Source organism: Aquarana catesbeiana, linkage group LG03 (genome assembly GCF_042186555.1).
Source record: "Aquarana catesbeiana isolate 2022-GZ linkage group LG03, ASM4218655v1, whole genome shotgun sequence".
Lineage (NCBI taxonomy): Eukaryota > Metazoa > Chordata > Amphibia > Anura > Ranidae > Aquarana > Aquarana catesbeiana.
In genome coordinates this window covers 631,522,526-631,543,356 of record NC_133326.1, presented here as the reverse complement: position 1 = coordinate 631,543,356, position 20,831 = coordinate 631,522,526, and the positions used below count along the sequence as shown (strand labels likewise).

At 52.8% G+C, this 20,831-nt stretch overlaps 2 protein-coding genes across 4 annotated transcripts in view; one reads left to right on the top strand and one right to left on the bottom strand.

Moving 5' to 3' along the window:
• LOC141133225 (adhesion G protein-coupled receptor E3-like) overlaps positions 1–20,831 on the bottom strand; it is a 455,441-nt gene that overhangs the window by 296,153 nt on the left and 138,457 nt on the right. For 2 of the 3 annotated variants that reach the window (XM_073622475.1, XM_073622474.1), the window contains exon 7: positions 967–1,089. The exons of the other annotated variant lie outside the window; for it this stretch is intronic. In XM_073622475.1, the coding sequence (XP_073478576.1) occupies positions 967–1,089 (123 nt within the window). The remainder of the gene's footprint in view (positions 1–966; positions 1,090–20,831) is intronic. 3 annotated transcript variants of the gene reach the window in all.
• The window catches only part of LOC141133227 (E3 SUMO-protein ligase ZBED1-like), a 227,489-nt gene that overhangs the window by 103,671 nt on the left and 102,987 nt on the right, over positions 1–20,831 (top strand). The gene's annotated exons all lie outside the window — the stretch shown is intronic.

The following is a 20,831-nucleotide window of genomic DNA, read 5'->3' as shown; positions in this document are numbered from 1 at the left end:
CAGTTTGGGACCAGTGGAGCCTCTCCTCTCACCCATCATGACACCACTGACACTGATGATTTATTTAATTGTCTGTTCAGAAGACCCAACACCAAAATATACAGTAGGTGAAGTAATTTGGTATATACAGTCCAGTGTAGTGAGGAAGGCAAGGATATCTACACCGGGGAGACAAAACCACCTCTGAAAAAACAGACGGCCCGACATAGGGGGTGAACTCTGCAGCTCAGACCTCAACAGTATTCCTACACTCTAAAGCAGGCGCCTCTGAACTTTCTAAACAAAGGGACAGTTTACTGTCCTTCAAACTTTAGGGGTGCCTGGACCGTGGCCAGCAGGAGTAGAAAATGTCCTGGTGTCAGTGAGAGAAAACAGCATCCCGTTTTTGGTATTATGGGTGGAGGGAGGAATAGTGCCCCATCACAGGTGTCAGTAGGAGGAATAGTGTCCCATCACTGGTGTCAGTGGGAGGAATAGTGCCCCATCACTGGTGTCAGCGGGAGGAATAGTGCTCCATCATTGATATCATTAGGACTATTAGTGCCCCATTGTCAGTGGCAGTGGCAGGAACTATGCCCTACTGTTGCTGACAGTGGAAGGAATAATGCCCCAAGGGTCAGTTAAAAGCAAGCAAAGGGCCGCATCTGACCCCTGGGCCGCATTTTGGGACATTCTTTTGAAAGCAGTGATGTGGACATTTTGGACAGAGGACAAACTGGTTTGCATGAGGCACGAAAGAGGCCAACTAGGTCAAAATTGAATAACCATCTCTAAACAAGTGGCCCTTGTGGAGAGTAATACCAGGGTATGTTTCCAATTCTCATTAGAAGTATTGAAAAAGTTTGGATAGGCTGTATAGAAGTTCTAGCTGTAAAGAAACAAAGATAATTCCAGGCCACCAATAGTTAAGAAAGCAAAACCGAACATGCAGGGAATAGTGGATAATCATATTAATAAAACTATTACCTGTACACTGATTAACAATATTCTTGAATCCCCCCCGGCAGACACACATGTATGATCCAACTGTGTTTCCGCAATCACTATTAAGGCCACAGATGTTAGGGTTTGTTTTACATTCATTAATGTCTGTAGAGAGAAAAGATGTTATGTAACAATTGTAAATATGATTATGTAGATAAAAATTAAGAAACAAAGATTTGGAACAGATGGGTCAAGGTGTAACTACAGATAAACCAGACTTTGTGATTGCTATGGGACTCAGAACCAGAGAACTGTATACCCGTGTAGTAATTTTTCCAGGCAGTAGTAGGTTCTGGTAAATGTGGAATACAATGGTTCAAGAAATGCATTATTATGTTGTAACCCAAAGTTCTGTTTTAGAGCAGCATGGGTTTTAGGTAATACATATAAATACAGTTAGAGAGTCAGACCCTATTATGGGGGTGCAATGTATTGAACTGCCCCTGCAGACAGGCATTGAAAACTTACTTCATACCAAATGTTCATGCACCCACTGAGTGCCAGAATTGGAGATTCTCTGTGTACCTTATACAAAAAGTAATCAATGCATTCATGATGGATTTATGAATTCAAGTCTACATCAAACATCAAACATCTTACTCAAATGCTCACCCTACATTCCTCTTCATAATAGATATTTCAGATGCTTTTCACAGTCAAATCTGGCTCTGGCCACAATGACCAATGCTATTATTCAGCAGGGGATGAGTCTCCAGATGGTAACACTTTCTTGACATTACAATATTACTTTCTTTTTACGTTGATTTCAGCACCAGGTCCCTAGTTGGAATGATTACAGGGGCTATATAGCAAGAATTAATTTGTTTCCTTCCTTGTGATTCCATAGTTAAATGATTAGACTGTTTCACTATCCTTCCTTCTTGAATGGCAACTTCAGCATTACATTTCACTTGACTCTTGATTTCACGTTTGCATGAAAGCTTTCTATTTTGCTGTAATGTGGTTTTATGCCTCATACTTACAATGTATTTGTAGGTGTAAATAGAATGCAGACCGGTGAGTGAGAGCATCAGGTAGTCAAGTCACTGGAGTAATTTTGTTTTGAGTGGGTGCTGAAGTCTGTAGCCCCAATTACTCTGAAGTGCATCTCCACAAAACAGATGTTGGTCACTCAGCCTTGCAGAATTTTATAATTTATTCCCATGGTAAAAAGCTACATAGTTAATCTTTTTGAAAAAAGACACAAGTCCATCCAGTTCAACCAACAAAGAAAAAAAACGAACAAAACACACACAAATCAAAAACGTCCATTTACACAATTCTATACCCACAGTTGATCCAGAGGAAAACAAAAAAGAATCTCAATAAAGCATGTTCCAATTTGCTCCAGCTGGGAAAAAAATTAATTCTTGATCCCCCAATAGGCAATCCGATATTTCCTGGATCAACTTATCTATAAATGTTATGTGGCACCCTCCTAGGTAAAGTATCTCACAAAAATGAGTACACCCCTCACATTTTTGTAAACATGTTATTATATCTTTTCATGTGACAACACTGAAGAAATGACACTTTGCTACAATGTAAAGTAGTGAGTGTACAGCTTGTTTAACAGTGTAAATTTGCTGTCCCCTCAAAATAACTCAACACACAGCCATTAATGTCTAAACCATTGGCAACAAAACTAAGTACACCCCTAAGTGAAAATGTCCAAATTGGGAACAAAGTGTCAATATTTTGTGTGGCCACCATTATTTTCCAGCACTGCCTTAACCCACTTGGGCATGGAGTTCACCAGAGCTTCATAGGTTGCCACTGGAGTCCTCTTCCACTCCTTCATGATGACATCACGGAGGCTCCTCCACCTTCCATTTGAGGATGCCCCACAGATGCTCAATAGGGTTTAGGTCTGGAGACATGCTTGGCCAGTCCATCACCTTTACCTTCAGCTTCTTTAGCAAGGCAGTGGTCGTCTTGGAGGTGTGTTTGGGGTCGTTATCATGTTGGAATACTGCCCTGCGGCCCAGTCTCTGAAGGGAGGGGATCATGCTCTGCTTCATTATGTCACAGTACATGTTGGCATTCATTGTTCCCTCAATGAACTTTAGCTCCCCAGTGCCGGCAGCACTCATGCAGCCCTAGACCATGACACCACCACCACCATGCTTGACTGTAGGCAAGACACACTTGTCTTTGTACTCCTCACCTAGTTGCCACCAAACACTCTTGACGCATTATCTGACCCAAATAAGTTTATCTTGGTTTGATCAGACCACAGCACATGGTTCCAGAAATCCATGTCTTTAGTCTGCTTGTCTTCAGCAAACTGTTTGTGGGCTTTCTCGTGCATCAGCTTTAGAAGAGGCTTTCTTTTGGGACGAGATCCATGCAGACCAACTTGATGCAGTGTGCAGCGTATGGTCTGAGCACTGACAGGCTGACCCCCCACCCCTTCAACCTCTACAGCAATGCTGGCAGCACTCATATGTTTATATCCCAAAGACAACCTCTGGATATGACGCTGAGCACGTGCACTCAATTTCTTTGATTGACCATCACGAGGCCTGTTCTGTTAAACCACTGTAATGTCTTGGCCACCATTAGGGATGAGCTTTCTGTTCTGGATGAACATGAGTTCGGCTCGAACATTGGCTGTTCGCCCGTTCGTCGAAAACCAAACATTATGGGCTGTTCGCCCCAAATTCGAGCGGCATGTAATGGCCCATAATGCACTGCGGGAGCGCAGTGCATTGCTGTATGATGATTGGCCAGAGCATGCACCATGACCTGCATGCTTTGGCCAATCCCAGCGCCCTCAGCTAAGAGAGCCATAATTGGCCAAAGGCAGGGTGCCTTTGTCAATCATGGCTCAGAAGGACTAAGTCCATGCCCCACACCATATAAGGCCGCCTGCACTTTGGCCTCGTGAAGTGTTGTTGGCGTGGACGGAGAGAGAGTGTCATTTAGATTGAGTAGGCAGGCAGGTTATTCAGTTAGCTGCCGTGTATTTAACATATACTGTATATAAAGTCAGTCTCGTGTATATATATATATACAGTGGATATATATATACATATATATCCACTGTATCCAGTTTAGCTAAATCTGACTGAAGTCCATTCCTACTATTTCTAATATACTTCAGGCAGGCAGGTGATTCAGTTCAGCTGCAGTGTATCTAATATATATATATATATATATATATATATATATATATATATATATATATATATATATATATATATATATATATATATATATATATATATATATATATATACAGCCAGTCTCTCATATATATATATATATATATTATATATATATATATATATTGGGGATGGAAAGTTTTCAGACCCCCTTAAATTTTTCACTCTTTGTTATATTGCAGCCATTTGCTAAAATCATTTAAGTTCATTTTCTTTACTCATTAATGTACACACAGCACCCCATATTGACAGAAAAACACAGAATTGTTGACATTTTTGCAGATTTATTAAAAAAGAAAAACTGAAATATCACATGGTCCTAAGTATTCAGACCCTTTGCTGTGACACTCATATATTTAACTCAGGTGCTGTCCATTTCTTCTAAACATCCTTGAGATAGTTCTACACCTTCATTTGAGTCCAGCTGTGTTTGATTATACTGATTGGACTTGATTAGGAAAGCCACACACCTGTCTATATAAGACCTTACAGCTCACAGTGCATGTCAGAGCAAATGAGAATCATGAGGTCAAAGGAACTGCCTGAAGAGCTCAGAGACAGAATTGTGGCAAGGCACAGATCTGGCCAAGATTACAAAAACATTTCTGCTGCACTTAAGGTTCCTAAGAGCACAGTGGCCTTCATAATCCTTAAATGAAAGACGTTTGGGACGACCAGAACCCTTCCTAGAGCTGGGCGTCCTGCCAAACTGAGTTATCGGGGGAGAAGAGCCTTGGTGAGAGAGGTAAAGAAGAACCCAAAGATCACTGTGGCTGAGCTCCAGAGATGCAGTTGGGAGAAGGGAGAAAGTTGTAGAAAGTCAGCCATCACTGCAGCCCTCCACCAGTCGGGGCTTTATGACAGAGTGGCCCGACGGAAGCCTCTCCTCAGTGCAAGACACATGAAAGCCCGCAAGGAGTTTGCTAAAAAACACCTGAAGGACTCCAAGATGGTGAGAAATAAGATTCTTTGGTCTGATGAGACCAGGATAGAACTTTTTGGTCTTAATTCTAAGCGGTATGTGTGGAAAAAAAAACAGGCACTGCTCATCCCCTGTCCAATACAGTCCCAACAGTGAAGCATGGTGGTGGCAGCATCATGCTGTGGGGGTGTTTTTTAGCTGCAGGGACAGGACAACTGGTTGCAATTGAGGGAAAGATGAATGCGGTCAAGTACAGGGATATCCTGGACAAAAACCTTCTCCAGAGTGCTCAGGACCTCAGACTGGGCCGAAGGTTTACCGTCCAATAAGACAATGACCCTAAGCACACAGCTAAAATAATGAAGTAGTGGATTCACAACTCCGTGACTGTTCTTGAATGGCCCAGCCAGAGCCCTGACTTAAACCCAATTGAGCATCTCTGGAGAGACCTAAAAATGGCTGTCCACCAACGTTTACCATCCAACCTGACAGAACTGGAGGGGATCTGCAAGGAGGAATGGCAGAGGATCCTCAAATCCAGGTGTGAAAAACTTGCTGCATCTTTCCCAAAAAGACTCATGGCTGTATTAGATCAAAAGGGTGCTTCTACTAAATACTGAGCAAAGGGTCTGAATACTTAGGACAATGTGATATTTAAGTTTTTCTTTTTTAATAAATCTGCTAAAATGTCAACAATTCTGTGTTTTTCTGTCAATATGGGGTGCTGTGTGTACATTAATGAGGGAAAAAATGAACTTAAATGATTTTAGCAAATAGCTGCAATATAACAAAGAGTGAAAAATTTTAGGGGGTCTGAATACTTTCCATCCTCACTGTGTGTATATATATATATATATATATATATATATATATATATATCCACTGCATACCGTTTAGCTATATCTCACAGCAGGCCGTTCCTGGTGTACTGTTTCTAATATTCTTCAGGCAGGCAGGCGATTCAGTTAGCTGCAGTGTATTCAATACACATTATATATATATATATATATATATATATATATATATATATATATATATATATATATGTATATATACACACACACACACACACACACACACACAACTCTCGTGTATATATATATATATATATATATATATATACACTGTATCCAGTTTAGCTATATCTGACTGCAGGCCATTCCTGGTGTACTGTTTCTAATATACTTCAGGCGGTGTACACAGTATACAATGTTGTGCACCCATAGTGCAGTTGCTCATACTTTTCTGGTGGTCAATACAGTACACCCATAGTTGTTATTAAACATCTGTTGATATACACAGTACCGTGCACCCCTAGTGCAGTTGCTACTACTTTCCTGGTGGTGTACAGAATACATCCACTGCACCCATAGTTGTTATTAAACTTCTGTTGGTGCACACAGTACCGTGCACCCCTAGTGCAGTTGCTACTACTTTTCTGGTGGTGTACACAATACATACAGTGCACCCATAGTTGTTCTTACACTTCTGTTGGTGTACACAGTACCGTGCATCCCTAGTGCAGTTGCTACTACTTTCCTGGTGGTGTACACAGTACACAATACAGTGTAGTGTTTTTTTGCTAAATAAAATTTACAGCATATCCGGAAGGTCACCAAGGAGAGGCAGACGCTCACAGGCCACTAAAAGAGGGCAAGCAGGCTCTGTGTCTACAGTCGACAGTGCTGGTCGTGGACATGGTGCATCCTCAGCACGTGGCCGTGGGGCACGCTTGTCCTTTTTTCCTGCAGCTGGCCGTGTTATTGAGCCACAACATGCAGAAGAGTTTGTGGAATGGATAACAAAGCCGCCCTCATCCTCCTCATCCTCTGTCACCCAGGCTCAGAGTAGTTTGCCTGCCAAAGCGGCCTATTCCATCGGCTCCATGTCAACAGTCGCTCCTTCCCTAGCCCCACCATCATGCACGGAGGAGTCCCCCGAACTATTCGACCAGTGTTGGGTACATGCTGCAGGATGCGCAGCATTTTGAAGGCTCTGATGATGGTACCCAGGTTCAGGAAGGGAGTAACGTGAGCCTAGAGAGAGGGGGTGCCCAAGAAGGTCAAGAAACTGGCAGTCATGTTCCCCCAGCTGCAGCATACTGCCAAGTTTGCTCCAGTGATGAGGAGGGAGGGGATGATGAGGTCACTGACTCTACTTGGGTGCCTGATAGAAGAGAGGAGGAGGCACATATCCAACAAGGTAGGATGCCCTCCAGGGGGCAGCTTAAGGGCAGCCATCCTATTGCATCACACCGCAGAGCTAAGCAGGTGCAGGGAGCTGCCAACTCCCCACATATTTTGAAAAGTTCATTGGTGTGGGTCTTTTTTGACACATGTGCAGCAGGTTGCTGTTTGCAACATATGTCTGAAGCGTATCAAGCGTGGCCAAAACAGCAGCCGCTTGGGCACCACATACTTGACCAGACATATGACGACCTCCCATGCATTCCATTGGCAACAACACTTAAAAGCCCCACATCAAAGAACAAGGCGGACCTCTCCTTGCTCCTCATCAGCTGGGTTCTCAAACCCCACTATACCTCCAGTCCTCTCAGAAACCTGCACTTAAAGGAATGAAGGTATAGAAATAGGTGTCTTAAGTACTTGCGGCCATTCTGCTAGCGGTACACCAACATTGGATTTTAGCAGGCAAATTTCCCTACCCCATTTGCTAAACCGTCTAAAGAAATTCGGTCCCAGCCATCCACATGCTCAACGTCTGAATGCTAGCTTGGCCAAATTGCTAGCACTGCAACTTCTGCCTTTTCAGCTGGTAGACTCTGCCCCCTTTTGTGAATTTGTGGAATGCGCGGTACCTCAGTGGCAGGTTCCCAAACGCCATTTCTTTTCAGGGAAGGCCATTCAGGCTCTCTACCAGAATGTGGAAGGCAATGTCTTGGCCTCGGACAGGGTGGTCAGCAGTAAGGTGCATATTACTGCTGACTCATGGTCCAGCAGGCATGGACAGGAATGTTACCTTTCTTTCACGGCGCACTGGGTAACTCTGCTGGCAGCTGGGAAGGATGCAGGACAGGGTTCAGTATTGTTGGAGCTTGTTCCGCCACCACGCCTCCAAAATGCTAGTGGTGATTCTGCCACAGCTCTCTCCTCCACCACCTCCCCTTCTTCTTCCTCTATGGCCTCTTCCTCTGCAGATTTCTCCTCTGAACCAGCGGTGCTCCGTAGGCGTTCAAGGGGCTACGCAAGTACTCAGGCAAAAAGATGCCATGCGGTGCTTGAGTTGGTCTGCTTAGGGGACAGGAGTCACACTGGGGCAGAGATTCTGGCAGCTTTGCAGTGGCAGGCTCAGAGGTGGTTGACGCCACGCCAGCTTCAGCCAGGAATGGTTGTATGCGACAATGGCACCAACCTCCTCTCCACCTTCCGACAGGTACACTTGACCCATGTTTCCTGTTTGGCCCACATCCTGAATTTGGTGATGCAGTGGTTCTTGAGCAGGTACCCGGGCTTACAGGATCTTCTGAGGCAGGCCAGGAAAGTCTGTGGTCAATTCCGCCGGTCATATAATGCCAGTGCTGGCTGACATTCAAAGAGAATGCAACCTGCCCAAGAACCGCCTCATTTGTGACATGCCCACCAGGTGGAACTCAACGTTGGCAATGCTGCAGCAGCTGCAGCCGCAGCAGAGGGCCATCAATGAGTACCTGTGTGAGTATGGCACCAGGACAGGGTCAGGGGAGCTTGGCTATTTTTTGCCACGCCAGTGGCTACTGATCAAGGTAGCATGCACTGTCCTGTCACCATGGTGAGCAGTGACAGCGCATGCATCAGTGATACAAGTCCCTCTTGTCCTCCTGTTGGAGTACATGCTTCGTAATAATGGACAGGGCACTTGAGGCAGACCAGCGGGAGAAAGAGGAGGACTTCCTTACCTCTCAAGGCCCCCTTTATCCAGATACTGGTATTCCTGCTGGGCCACCGATCACACAGGAAGAAGAAGAGGAGGAGGATTGTGTCAGCATGGAGGTGGAGGATAACACTCAGCATCAGCAGCAGCAGTCTTCAAGGTATCGTGTGCAGTCCCCAGAAACCCATGGAGTTGTATGTGGCTAGGAGGAGGTGGTTGAGGATCATGTGATCCTTAGTGACCCAGAGGATCGAATGCCTCTGAAAACCTATGCTGCATGGCCTCCCTGATCCTGCAAAGCCTGTGAAAGGTTCCTAGGATTTGTGGTATCAAGTAGACGGATCATTACTGGCTGGCAACCCTTCTTGATCCACTTTACAAGGCTAAGGTTGCAGAACTTGTCCAGCCTTCACAGAGGGAGCAGAGGATAAAAAATCTTGCAGAAAGGTTTGTGCAATGCATTTCCAGAGCCTGAGAGGTTACAATTTCCTGGTGCTAGACAATGTGTTGCTGAGGCTTCGTTCAGTCACAGAAAGAGCGCTGGAGAATGTGGCCGTCTGACCGATGCCTTCAGGCAATTCTTCAGTCCTCAGCGCCCAGGTCTGATCGGTTCCAGCAACCATCGCCAGCATCTGATTTCCATGGTGCAGGAATATCTAGGGGCAAGATCAGACTTGGAGACCTTTGCTCCAGAACGTCCACTGGTTTACTGGGTCTTGAGGATGGACAATTGGCCAGAGCTTGCTCAATATGCAATTGAGCTACTGGCCTGTCCTGCATCCAGCGTTTTTTCTGAACGCACATTCAGTGCAGCTGGAGGCTTTGTAACCGATCACAGAGTGTGCCTGTCCACAGACTCTGTTTATCGGCTCACATTCATAAAAATGAATCAGTCTTGGATCACCAGCTACCAAACACCTATTGATTTTTCTATGGATGTGGGATCCCTGGAAGACTGCATATGCTGAGTGACTATTCTATTATGCTGAGTGACTAGCCTATTCCTCCTCAATTTTCATGATGATAGCTTCTAAGAATATTTTCGGTTCAGGGCACCACCACCACTACCTGAGGCCCAATATTTCTGCCCCTGTTTAACAGGGGCACGTAGTTACAATTTTTGATCAAATATTTAACAGCAAGACTCGTTCCTGCGCTCAACAAGAGTATCTGTGAGGGGTTGCAGTGTTGTGGCACCACCACCACTGCCTAAGGCCCAATTTTTTTGCCCCTGTTTAACAGGGGCATGTAATTACAATTTTTGATCTAATATTTCACAACAGGACCTGTTCCTGTGCTCAACAAAAGTATCTGTGAGGCTTTACAGTGTTGTGCCACCACCTCCACCACCACCACCATGCCTAAGGTCCAATTTTTATGCCCCTGTTTAACAGGGGAGCGTAATTACAATTTTTGATCAAATATTTAACAGCAGGGCTTGTTCCTGCGCTTAACAAGAGTATCTGTGAGGGATTGCAGTGTTGTGGCACCACCACCACTGCCTAAGGCCCAATTTTTCTGCCCCTGTTTAACAGGGGCGTGTAATTACAATTTTTGATCAAATATTTCACAGCAGGGCCTGTTCCTGCGCTTAACAAGAGTATCTATGAGGCTTTACAGTGTTGTGCCACCACCACCTAAGGCCCAATTTTTATGCCCCTGTTTAACAGGGGTGCGTAATTACAATTTTTGATCAAATATTTAACAGCAGGGCTCATTCCTGCGCTCAACAAGAGTATCTGTGAGGGGTTGCAGTGTTGTGGCACCACCACTTGGTTACAAGCGAAACATGTAAGCAAGAAGCAAGACAGCATCACGTCTTTTGTGGTGTGAGCACCGGTCTGTCCGTCTATACAGCGAACCACATCCAACCACTCCAGTATACATCCCCAGTCCCCAGCATCAGACTGGCAAACCTGGATGGATCAGTTTTACACTGCTAGTATGGCGTGTGGATACACCTGAGATACAGCTACAAGGTAATCCACCTGGAGAAATACCTGGAGATATACACATCTTCATGTTGTGAATAGGGATGAGCTTCGTGTTCAAATCGAACGCATGTTCGACTCGAACATTGCCTGTTCGGTCGTTCGCCGAATTCCGAACGATATGGGCCATACGCGCCAAATTCAAGTGGCGCGTCGCAGCCCATAATTCACTGCAGCATCGCAGTGCATTGCTGGCTGATGATTGGCCAAGCATGCACTATGACCTGCATGCTTGGCCAATCACAGCGCTGTCTGTACAGAGAGCCGTAATTGGCCAAAGCCAGGGTGGCTTTGGCCAATTATGGCTCAGGGGGTTTAGTACATGCCCCACACTATATAAGGCCGCCTGCACGGCGGCCTGTGTAGTGTCTTCCGGTGTTGAGAGAGAGATAGATAGACAGAGAGACAGTGTCATTTGATTTAAGTAAGATAAAGTAGGCAGGCGAGTCAGTTAGCTGCACTTACAGTGTATTGTGTATATATATATATATACACATCCTAGGTGTTGTGTATATATATATATATATATATATATATATATATATATATATACACACTGTATTCAGTTTAGGTAGATCCTTTCCTGTTATTCTCTTCCTACTACTGACAGGCAGGCAGGTGTTTTTACAGTATTTACAGCTACCTGAAGAAAATTGCTGGTGTTCTTCTCATCCTATTAGTCCTATTAGCTACAGTAATTACAGTTAGTGTAGTGCGTCCTCTGCACAGTGTACACCTAAAGCTACCTGAAGAAAATTAGTGGTGTTCTTCTGCTCCTATTAGTACAGTACCGCAAGCATCTGTAGTATTTACAAGTTAGTTTAGTGCGTCGTCTGCACAATGTGCACCTAAAGCTACCTAAACAAAATTAGTGGTGTTCTTTTGATCCTATTAGTACAGTACCGCAGGCAGCTGTAGTATTTACAAGTTAGTGTAGTGCGTCCTCTGCACAGTGTGCACCTAAAGCTACCTGAAGAAAAGTAGTGGTGTTCTTCTGATCCTATTGGTACAGTACCGCAGGCAGCTGCAGTATTTACAAGTTAGTTTAGTGCGTCCTCTGCACAGTGTGCACCTAAAGCTACCTAAAGAAAATTAGTGGTGTTCTTCTGATCCTATTAATACCACAGGCAGGCAGCTACACTATTTACAGTTAGTGTAGTGCGTCCTCTGCACAGTGTGCGCCTAAAGCTACCTGGAGACAATTGCTGTTGTTCTGCTCCTATTAATACCACAGGCAGGCAGCTACAGTATTTATAGTTAGTGTACTGTGTCCTCCTGCACAGTGTGCACCTAAAGCTACCTGAAGAAAATTAGTGGTGTTCTTCTGATCCTATTAATACCACAGGCAGGCAGCTACAGTATTTATGGTTAGTGTAGTGTGTCCTCTGCACAGTGTGCACCTAAAGCTACCTGACAGTGGCGGCCCGTTCATAGGAGGTGCCCGGGCACCACCCCCCCCCCCTCCTGTAGTCACAAAAAAAAATTGAAAAAAAGTTCCTTAAGTGCACTGTGTCCGAGCGCCGGACGCAGTGCACTATGGGAAGCGCCACGTCAATGCAATCACCAGATTGCAGACGTGGCGCTTCATTTGCGGTCTTTTAACCCGCCTTGTGGTGCAAACCAAAGCGCTGATTAGCTTCCGCCTGTAGAATCACTACGGGCGGGAGCATTGTTGTCTAAAATGGAGGTTACTTCCGGGTTTTCGTGTGATAGACGAGAACCGGAAGTGATGTCAGCAGCTGCCTTCTTTGCAATGCATGGCCCGAGCGGAACTGAAAGCAAGGTAAGAGAGAGCACACCTTGCAGCCCTGAGGATTTTTTTCAGTAATGAAGAACATCTGCCAGTTGCCTAACTGATATATTGAGAGAATCTGTAATTGCAGTTGTGTCTTAGGAGCAGTCCTGCTTTTGCACATAACCAGTCAGCATTCACAATTCTTAATCTCCCCGACCTGCTTCATAAAGCAGTGACAATGCATAACTCCCAACCGTCCCTGAATGGACGGGATTGTCCCGCAAAGGGAGGGCTTTCCCGCAGTCCCGCCCCCTACAGAGAATCCCGCACGGCGCAGGATTTCACTGTGTGAACATTTTTTCTTTGATTGGACCTCCCTTCTGCTTGTCCTCATGGTGATTGGCTGCAGCTCATGGCAATCACCCTCCTGTACTGGCCACTCACTCACTGCGCGTGGGGGCGGGTTCAGTTGCCGATCTGTGCTGAAGAGGAGGAGGGGCTTTTAAATAGAGGAGACTACAGGTCAGTGTGTGAGAGGAAAGTTGCTGTAGTGTCCTGACAGATGACAGACGGATCTCTGGTGAAGCCTGTGCCCAGAATCTGATCAGATCGTTGGAAGACAGAAGCTGGGCTCAGGCTGCAGACACAGAGCACCACTTGTTCTGTCTGCCTCACCTGTACAGGACTCTGCAGGAGGACATAAGGAGAGTGAGTGCTGAGAACGGGGGAGTGTTCTGTGTCCCAATCTGAATTCTACTGTTTATGGTTCTCTCCTGAGCTCTCCATCCACCACCATTAATCCTGAATCCTGAGGTCTTCCTGTCCAACCCCCCCCGTCCCATCCTGATGTCCCCCCCGTCCCATCCTGTCCAACCCCCCCGTCCCATTCTGCGACCGCCCCGTCCCATCCTGTGACCTCCCCGTCTCATCCTGCGACCCCCGTCCCATTCTGCGACTGCACCGTCCCATCCTGTGACCTTCCCGTCCCATCCTGCGACCCCCCCGTCCCATTCTGCGCGCCCCCCGTCCCATCCTGGCGTCCCCCCCGTCCCATCCTGTGACCAACCCGTCCCATCCTGTCCAACCCCCCGTCCCATCCTGCGACCCCCCCCGTCCCATCCTGACGTCCCCCTGTCCCATCCTGTCCAACCCCCCCGCCCCATCCTGACGTCCCCCCGTCCAATCCTGTCCAACCCCCCGTCCCATCCTGCGACCCCCCCGTCCCATCCTGTCCAACCCCCCCGTCCCATCCTGACGTCCACCCCCATCCCATCCTGTCCAACCCCCCCGTCCCATCCTGACGTCCCCCCAGTCCCATCCTGTCCAACCCCCCCATCCCATCCTGTGACCCTCCCGTCCCATCCTGCGACCCCCCCATCCCATACTGCGATCTCCCCGTCCCATCCTGAGACCCCCCCGTCCCATCCTGCGACCCCCCGTCCCATCCTGCGACCCCCGCTGTCCCATCCTGCCACCCCCGCGTCCCATCCTGCGACCCCCCCGTCCCATCCTGTGACCCCCCCGTCCCATCCTGCGACCCCCCTGTCCCATCCCGCGACCCCCGTCCCATCCTGCGACCCCCCCGTTCCATCCTGCGACCCCCCGTCCCATCCTGACATCCCCCCGTCCCATCCTGACGTCCCCCCGTTTAATCCTGATGTCCCCGCTGCTCCATCCTGTCCAACCCCCCGTCCCATCCTGCGACCCCCCCGTCCCACCCTGCGACCCCCTCTGTCCCATCCTGCAACCCCCCCGTCCCATCATGCAACCCCCCGTTCCATCCTGCGACCCCCCCGTCCCATTCTGCGACCCCCGTCCTATCCTGACGTCCCCTCCGTCCCATCCTGATGTCCAGCCGTTCCATCCTGATGTCCCCCCCGTTCCATCCTGTCCAACCCCCCGTCCCATCCTGCGACCCCCTGTCCCATCCTGCGACCCCCCCGTCCCATCCTGCAACCCCCCATCCCATCCTGACGTCCCCCTGTCCCATCCTGTCCAACCCCCCGTCCCATCCTGACGTCCCCCCGTCCCATCCTGGCCAACCCCCCGTCCTATAATGTGACCCCCCCATCCCATCCTGCGACCCCCCATCCCATCCTGACATCCCCCCATCCCATCCTGTCCAACCCCCCGTCCCATCCTGCGACCCCCCCGTCCCATCCTGCGACCCCCCCCGCCCCATCCTGTGACACCCCCGTCCCATCCTGCGACCCCCCCGTCCCATCCTGTCCAACCCCCCTGTCCCATCCTGACGTCCCCCCCGTCCCATCCTGTCCAACCCCCCATCCCATCCTGCGACCCCCCGTCCCATCCTGCGACCCCCCCGTCCCATCCTGTGACCAACCCGTCCAACCCCCGTCCCATCCTGCGACCCCCCCGTCCCATCCTGACGTCCCACTGTCCCATCCTGTCCAACCCCCCTGCCCCATCCTGACGTCCCTTCCGTCCAATCCTGTCCAACCCCCCGTCCCATCCTGCGACCCCCCCGTCCCATCCTGTCCAACCCCCCCGTCCCATCCTGACGTCCCCCCAGTCCCATCCTGTCCAACCCCCCCATCCCATCCTGCGACCCCCCGTCCCATCCTGACGTCCCCCTGTCCCATCCTGTCCAACCCCCCCGCCCCATCCTCACGTCCCCCCGTCCAATCCAGTCCAACCCCCCGTCACATCCTGCGACCCCCCCGTCCCATCCTGTCCAACCCCCCGTCCCATCCTGACGTCCACCCCCGTCCCATCCTGTCCAACCCCCCCAGTCCCATCCTGACGTCCCCCCAGTCCCATCCTGTCCAACCCCCCCATCCCATCCTGCGACCCCCCGTCCCATCCTGCGATCTCCCCGTCCCATCCTGCGACCCCCCCGTCCCATCCTGTCCAACCCCCCTGTCCCATCCTGACGTCCCCCCCGTCCCATCCTGTCCAACCCCCCATCCCATCCTGCGACCCCCCGTCCCATCCTGCGACCCCCCCGTCCCATCCTGTGACCAACCCGTCCAACCCCCGTCCCATCCTGCGACCCCCCCGTCCCATCCTGACGTCCCACTGTCCCATCCTGTCCAACCCCCCTGCCCCATCCTGACGTCCCTTCCGTCCAATCCTGTCCAACCCCCCGTCCCATCCTGCGACCCCCCCGTCCCATCCTGTCCAACCCCCCCGTCCCATCCTGACGTCCCCCCAGTCCCATCCTGTCCAACCCCCCCATCCCATCCTGCGACCCCCCCGTTCCATCCTGCAACCCCCCCGTCCCATCCTGACGTCCCCCCCGTCTTATCCTGTCCAACCCCCCCGTCCCATCCTGATGTCCCCCCCGTCCCATCCTGTCCAACCCGCCCGTCCCATCCTGCGACCCCCCCATCCCATCCAACCCCCCCGTCCCATCCTGACGTCCCCCCGTCCCATCCTGTCCAACCCCCCGTCCCATCCTGCGACCCCCCATCCCACCCTGCGATCTCCCCGTCCCATCCTGCGACCCCCCCGTCCCATCCTGTGACCTCCCAGTCCCATCCTGCGACCCCCCGTCCCATCCTGCGACCCCCCCGTCCAATTCTGCAACCCCCCGTCCCATCCTGATGTCCCCCCGTCCCATTTTGTCCAACCCTCCATCCCATCCTGACGTCCCCCCTGTCCCATCCTGCGACCCCCCCATCCCATCCTGCGACCCCCCGTCCCATCCTGCGACCCCCCGTCCCATCCTGCGACCCCCCGTCCCATCCTGACGTCCCCCCGTCCCATCCTGACGTCCCCCCGTCCCATCCTGCGACCCCCCGTCCCATCCTGCGACCTCCCAGTCCCATCCTGTGATCTCCCAGTCCAAACCTGTGACCCCCCGTCCCATCCTACAATCTCCCCGTCCAATCCTGCGACCTCCCAGTCCCATCCTGCGATCTCCCAGTCCAATCCTGCGATCCCCCGTCCCATCCTACGACCCCCCGTCCCATCCTGCGACCCCCCATCCCATCCTGTGACCTCCCCGTCCCATCCTGCGATCTCCCAGTCCAATCCTGCGACTCCCCATCCCATCCTACAATCTCCCCGTCCAATCCTGCGACCTCCCAGTCCCATCCTGCGATCTCCCAGTCCAATCCTGCGACCCCCCCGTCCCATCCTGCAATCTCACCATCCAATCCTGCAACCTCCCAGTCCCGTCCTGCAATCTCCCAGTCCAATTCTGCAATCTCCCCGTCCCATCCTGCAATCTCCCCGTTCCATCCTGCAATCTCCCAGTCCAATCCTGAGATCCCCCCGTCCAATCCTGCGATCTCCCAGTCCAATCCTGCGATCTCCCCGTCCAATCCTGCGATCTCCCCGTCCAATCCTGCGATCTCCCCGTCCAATCCTGCGATCTCCCCGTCCCATCCTGCGATTTCCCCGTCCAATCCTGCGATATTTCAGTCCAATCTTGCGATCTCCCTGTCCAATCCTGCGATCTCCCAGTCCAATCCTGCGATCTCCCCAGTCCAATCCTGCGATCTCCCAGTCCAATCCTGCGATCTCCCAGTCCAATCCTGATGTCCCCCCCGTTCCAACCTGATGTCCCCCCCGTTCCATCCTGTCCAACCCCCCGTCCCATCCTGCGACCCCCCCATCCCATCCTGACGTCCCCTGTCCCATCCTGTCCAACCCCCCCGTCCCATCCTGACGTCCCCCCGTCCCATTCTGTCCAACCCCCCCGTCCCATCCTACGACCCCCCCGTCCCATCCTGTCCAACCCCCCGTCCCATCCTGACGTCCCCCCGTCCCATCCTGTCCAACCCCCCCATCCCATCCTGCGACCCCCCCGTCCCATCCTGCGACCCCCCGTCCCATCCTGCGATCTCCCCGTCCCATCCTGCGACCCCCCCCGTCCCATCCTGCGACCCCCCGTCCCATCCTGAGATCCCCCCGTCCCATCCTGCCATCCTGAGACCCCCCCGTTCCATCCTGAGACCCCCCCGTCCCATCCTGCGATCTTCCCGTCCCATCCTACGACGCCCCCGTCCCATACTGCGACCCCCCCGTCCCATCCTGCGACCCACCCGTCCCATCCTGACGTCCCCCCGTTCCATCCTGTGACCCCCCTATCCCATCCTGACGTCCCCCCCGTCCCATCCTGTGACCCCCGTCCCATCCTGTCCATCCCCCCCTCCCATCCTGCGACCCCCCTGTCCCATCCTGATGTCCCCCCCGTCCCATCTTACAACCCCCCATCCCATCCTGTCCAACCCCCCTATCCCATCCTGCGACCCCCCCGTCCCATCCTGCGACCCCCCCGTCCCATCCTGTCCAACCCCCCCATCCTGCGACCCCCCCATCCTGTCCAACCCCCCGTCCCATCCTGCGACCCCCCTGTTCCATCCTGTGACCCCCCCGTCCCATCCTGACGTCCCCCCGTCTTATCCTGTCCAACCCCCCCCGTCCCATCCTGACGTCCCTCCGTCCCATCCTGTCCAACCCGCCCGTCCCATCCTGCGACCCCCCCATCCCATCCTGCGACCCCCCGTCCCATCCTGCGATCTCCCCGTCCCATCCTGCGACCCCCCCGTCCCATCCTGAGATCCCCCCGTCCCATCCTGAGACCCCCCCGTTCCATCCTGAGACCCCCCCCGTCCCATCCTGCGATCTTCCCGTCCCATCCTACGATGCCCCCGTCCCATACTGCGACCCCCCCGTCCCATCCTGCGACCCCCCCCCGTCCCATCCTGCGACCCCCCCGTCCCATCCTGCGATCTCCCCGTCCCATCCTGCGATCTCCCCTTCCCATCCTGCGACCCCCCGTCCCATCCTGCGACCCCCCCGTCCCATCCTGCGACCCCCCTGTCCCATCCTGAGATCCCCCCGTCCCATCCTGAGACCCCCCCGTCCCATCCTGCGATCTTCCCGTCCCATCCTGCGACGCCCCCGTCCCATACTGCGACCCCCCCGTCCCATCCTGCGACCCACCCGTCCCATCCTGACGTCCCCCCGTCCCATCCTGTGACCCCCCTATCCCATCCTGACGTCCCCCCCATCCCATCCTGTGACCCCCGTCCCATCCTGTCCAACCCACCGTCCCATCCTGCGACCCCCCCGTCCCATCCTGATGTCCCCCCCGTCCCATCTTACAACCCCCCGTCCCATCCTGTCCAACCCCTTGTCCCATCCTGCGCCCCCCGTCCCATCCTGCGACCTCCCTATCCCATCCTGCGACCCCCCCGTCCCATCCTGCGACCCCCCCATCCTGTCCAACCCCCCGTCCCATCCTGCGACCCCCCCGTTCCATCCTGTGACCCCCCGTCCCATCCTGACGTCCCCCCGTCTTATCCTGTCCAACCCCCCCGTCCCATCCTGACGTCCCCCCGTCCCATCCTGTCCAACCCGCCCATCCCATCCTGCGACCCCCCCATCCCATCCAACCCCCCCGTCCCATCCTGACGTCACCCCGTCCCATCCTGTCCAACCCCCCCGTCCCATCCTGCGACCCCCCGTCCCATCCTGCGATCTCCCCGTCCCATCCTGTGACCCCCCGTCCCATCCTGCGACCTCCCAGTCCCATCCTGCGACCCCCCCGTCCCATCCTGCGACCCCCCCCGTCCAATCCTGAGACCCCCTGTCCCATCCTGATGTCCCCCCGTCCCATCCTGTCCAACCCTCCGTCCCATCCTGACGTCCCCCCTGTCCCATCCTGCGACCCCCCCATCCCATCCTGCGACCCCCCCGTCCCATCCTGACGTCCCCCCGTCCCATCCTGACGTCCCCCCCGTCCCATCTTGCGACCCCCCGTCCCATCCTGCGATCTCCCAGTCCAATCCTGCGACCCCCCCGTCCCATCCTACAATCTCCCCGTCCAATCCTGCGACCTCCCAGTCCCATCCTGCGATCTCCCAGTCCAGTCCTGCGACCCCCCATCCCATCCTATGACCCCCGTCCCATCCTGCGACCCCCCCGTCCCATCCTACAATCTCCCCGTCCAATCTTGCGACCTCCCAGTCCCATCCTGCGATCTTCCAGTCCAATCTTGCGATCTCCCTGTCCAATCCTGCGATCTCCCAATCCAATCCTGCGATCTCCCCGTCCAATCCTGCGATCTCCCCGTCCCATCCTGCGATCTCCCAGTCCCATCCTGCGATCTCCCTGTCCAATCCTGCGATCTCCCCGTCCCATCCTGCGATCTCCCCGTCCCATCCTGCGATCTCCCCGTCCCATCCTGCAATCTCCCCGTCCAATCCTGCAATCTCCCCGTCCAATCCTGCAATCTCCCAGTCCAATCCTGCAATCTCCCAGTCCAATCCTGCAATCTCCCAGTCCAATCCTGCAATCTCCCAGTCCAATCCTGCAATCTCCCCGTCCCATCCTGCAATCTCCCCGTCCCATCCTGCAATCTCCCCGTCCCATCCTGCGATTTCCCCGTCCCATCCTGCGATTTCCCCGTCCCATCCTGCAATCTCCCCGTCCCATCCTGCAATCTCCCCGTCCCATCCTGCAATCTCCCCGTCCCATCCTGCGATTTCCCCGTCCCATCCTGCGATTTCCCCGTCCCATCCTGCAATCTCCCCGTCCCATCCTGCAATCTCCCCGTCCCATCCTGCGATTTCCCCGTCCCATCCTGCGATTTCCCCGTCCCATCCTGCAATCTCCCCGTCCCATCCTGCAATCTCCCCGTCCCATCCTGCAATCTCCCCGTCCCATCCTGCGATTTCCCCGTCCCATCCTGCGATTTCCCCGTCCCATCCTGCGATTTCCCCGTCCCATCCTGCGATCTCCCCGTCCCATCCTGCGATCTCCCAGTCCCATCCTGCGATCTCCCTGTCCCATCCTGCGATCTCCCCGTCCCATCCTGCGATTTCCCCGTCTCATCCTGCGATTTCCCCGTCCAATCCTGCGTGACCCGTCCAATCCTGCGATCTCCCCATCCAATCCTGCGATTTCCCCGTCCAATCCTGCGATCTCCCCGTCCCATCCTGCGATCTCCCCGTCCCATCCTGCGATCTTCCCGTCCCATCCTGCGATCTCCCCATCCCATCCTGCGATCTCCCCGTCCCATCCTGCGATCTCCCCGTCCCATCCTGCGATCTCCCCGTCCCATCCTGCGATCTCCCAGTCCAATCTTGCGATCTCCCATCCAATCCTGCAATCTCCCAGTCCAATCCTGCAATCTCCCAGTCCAATCCTGCGATCTCCCCGTCCCATCCTGCGATCTCCCAGTCCAA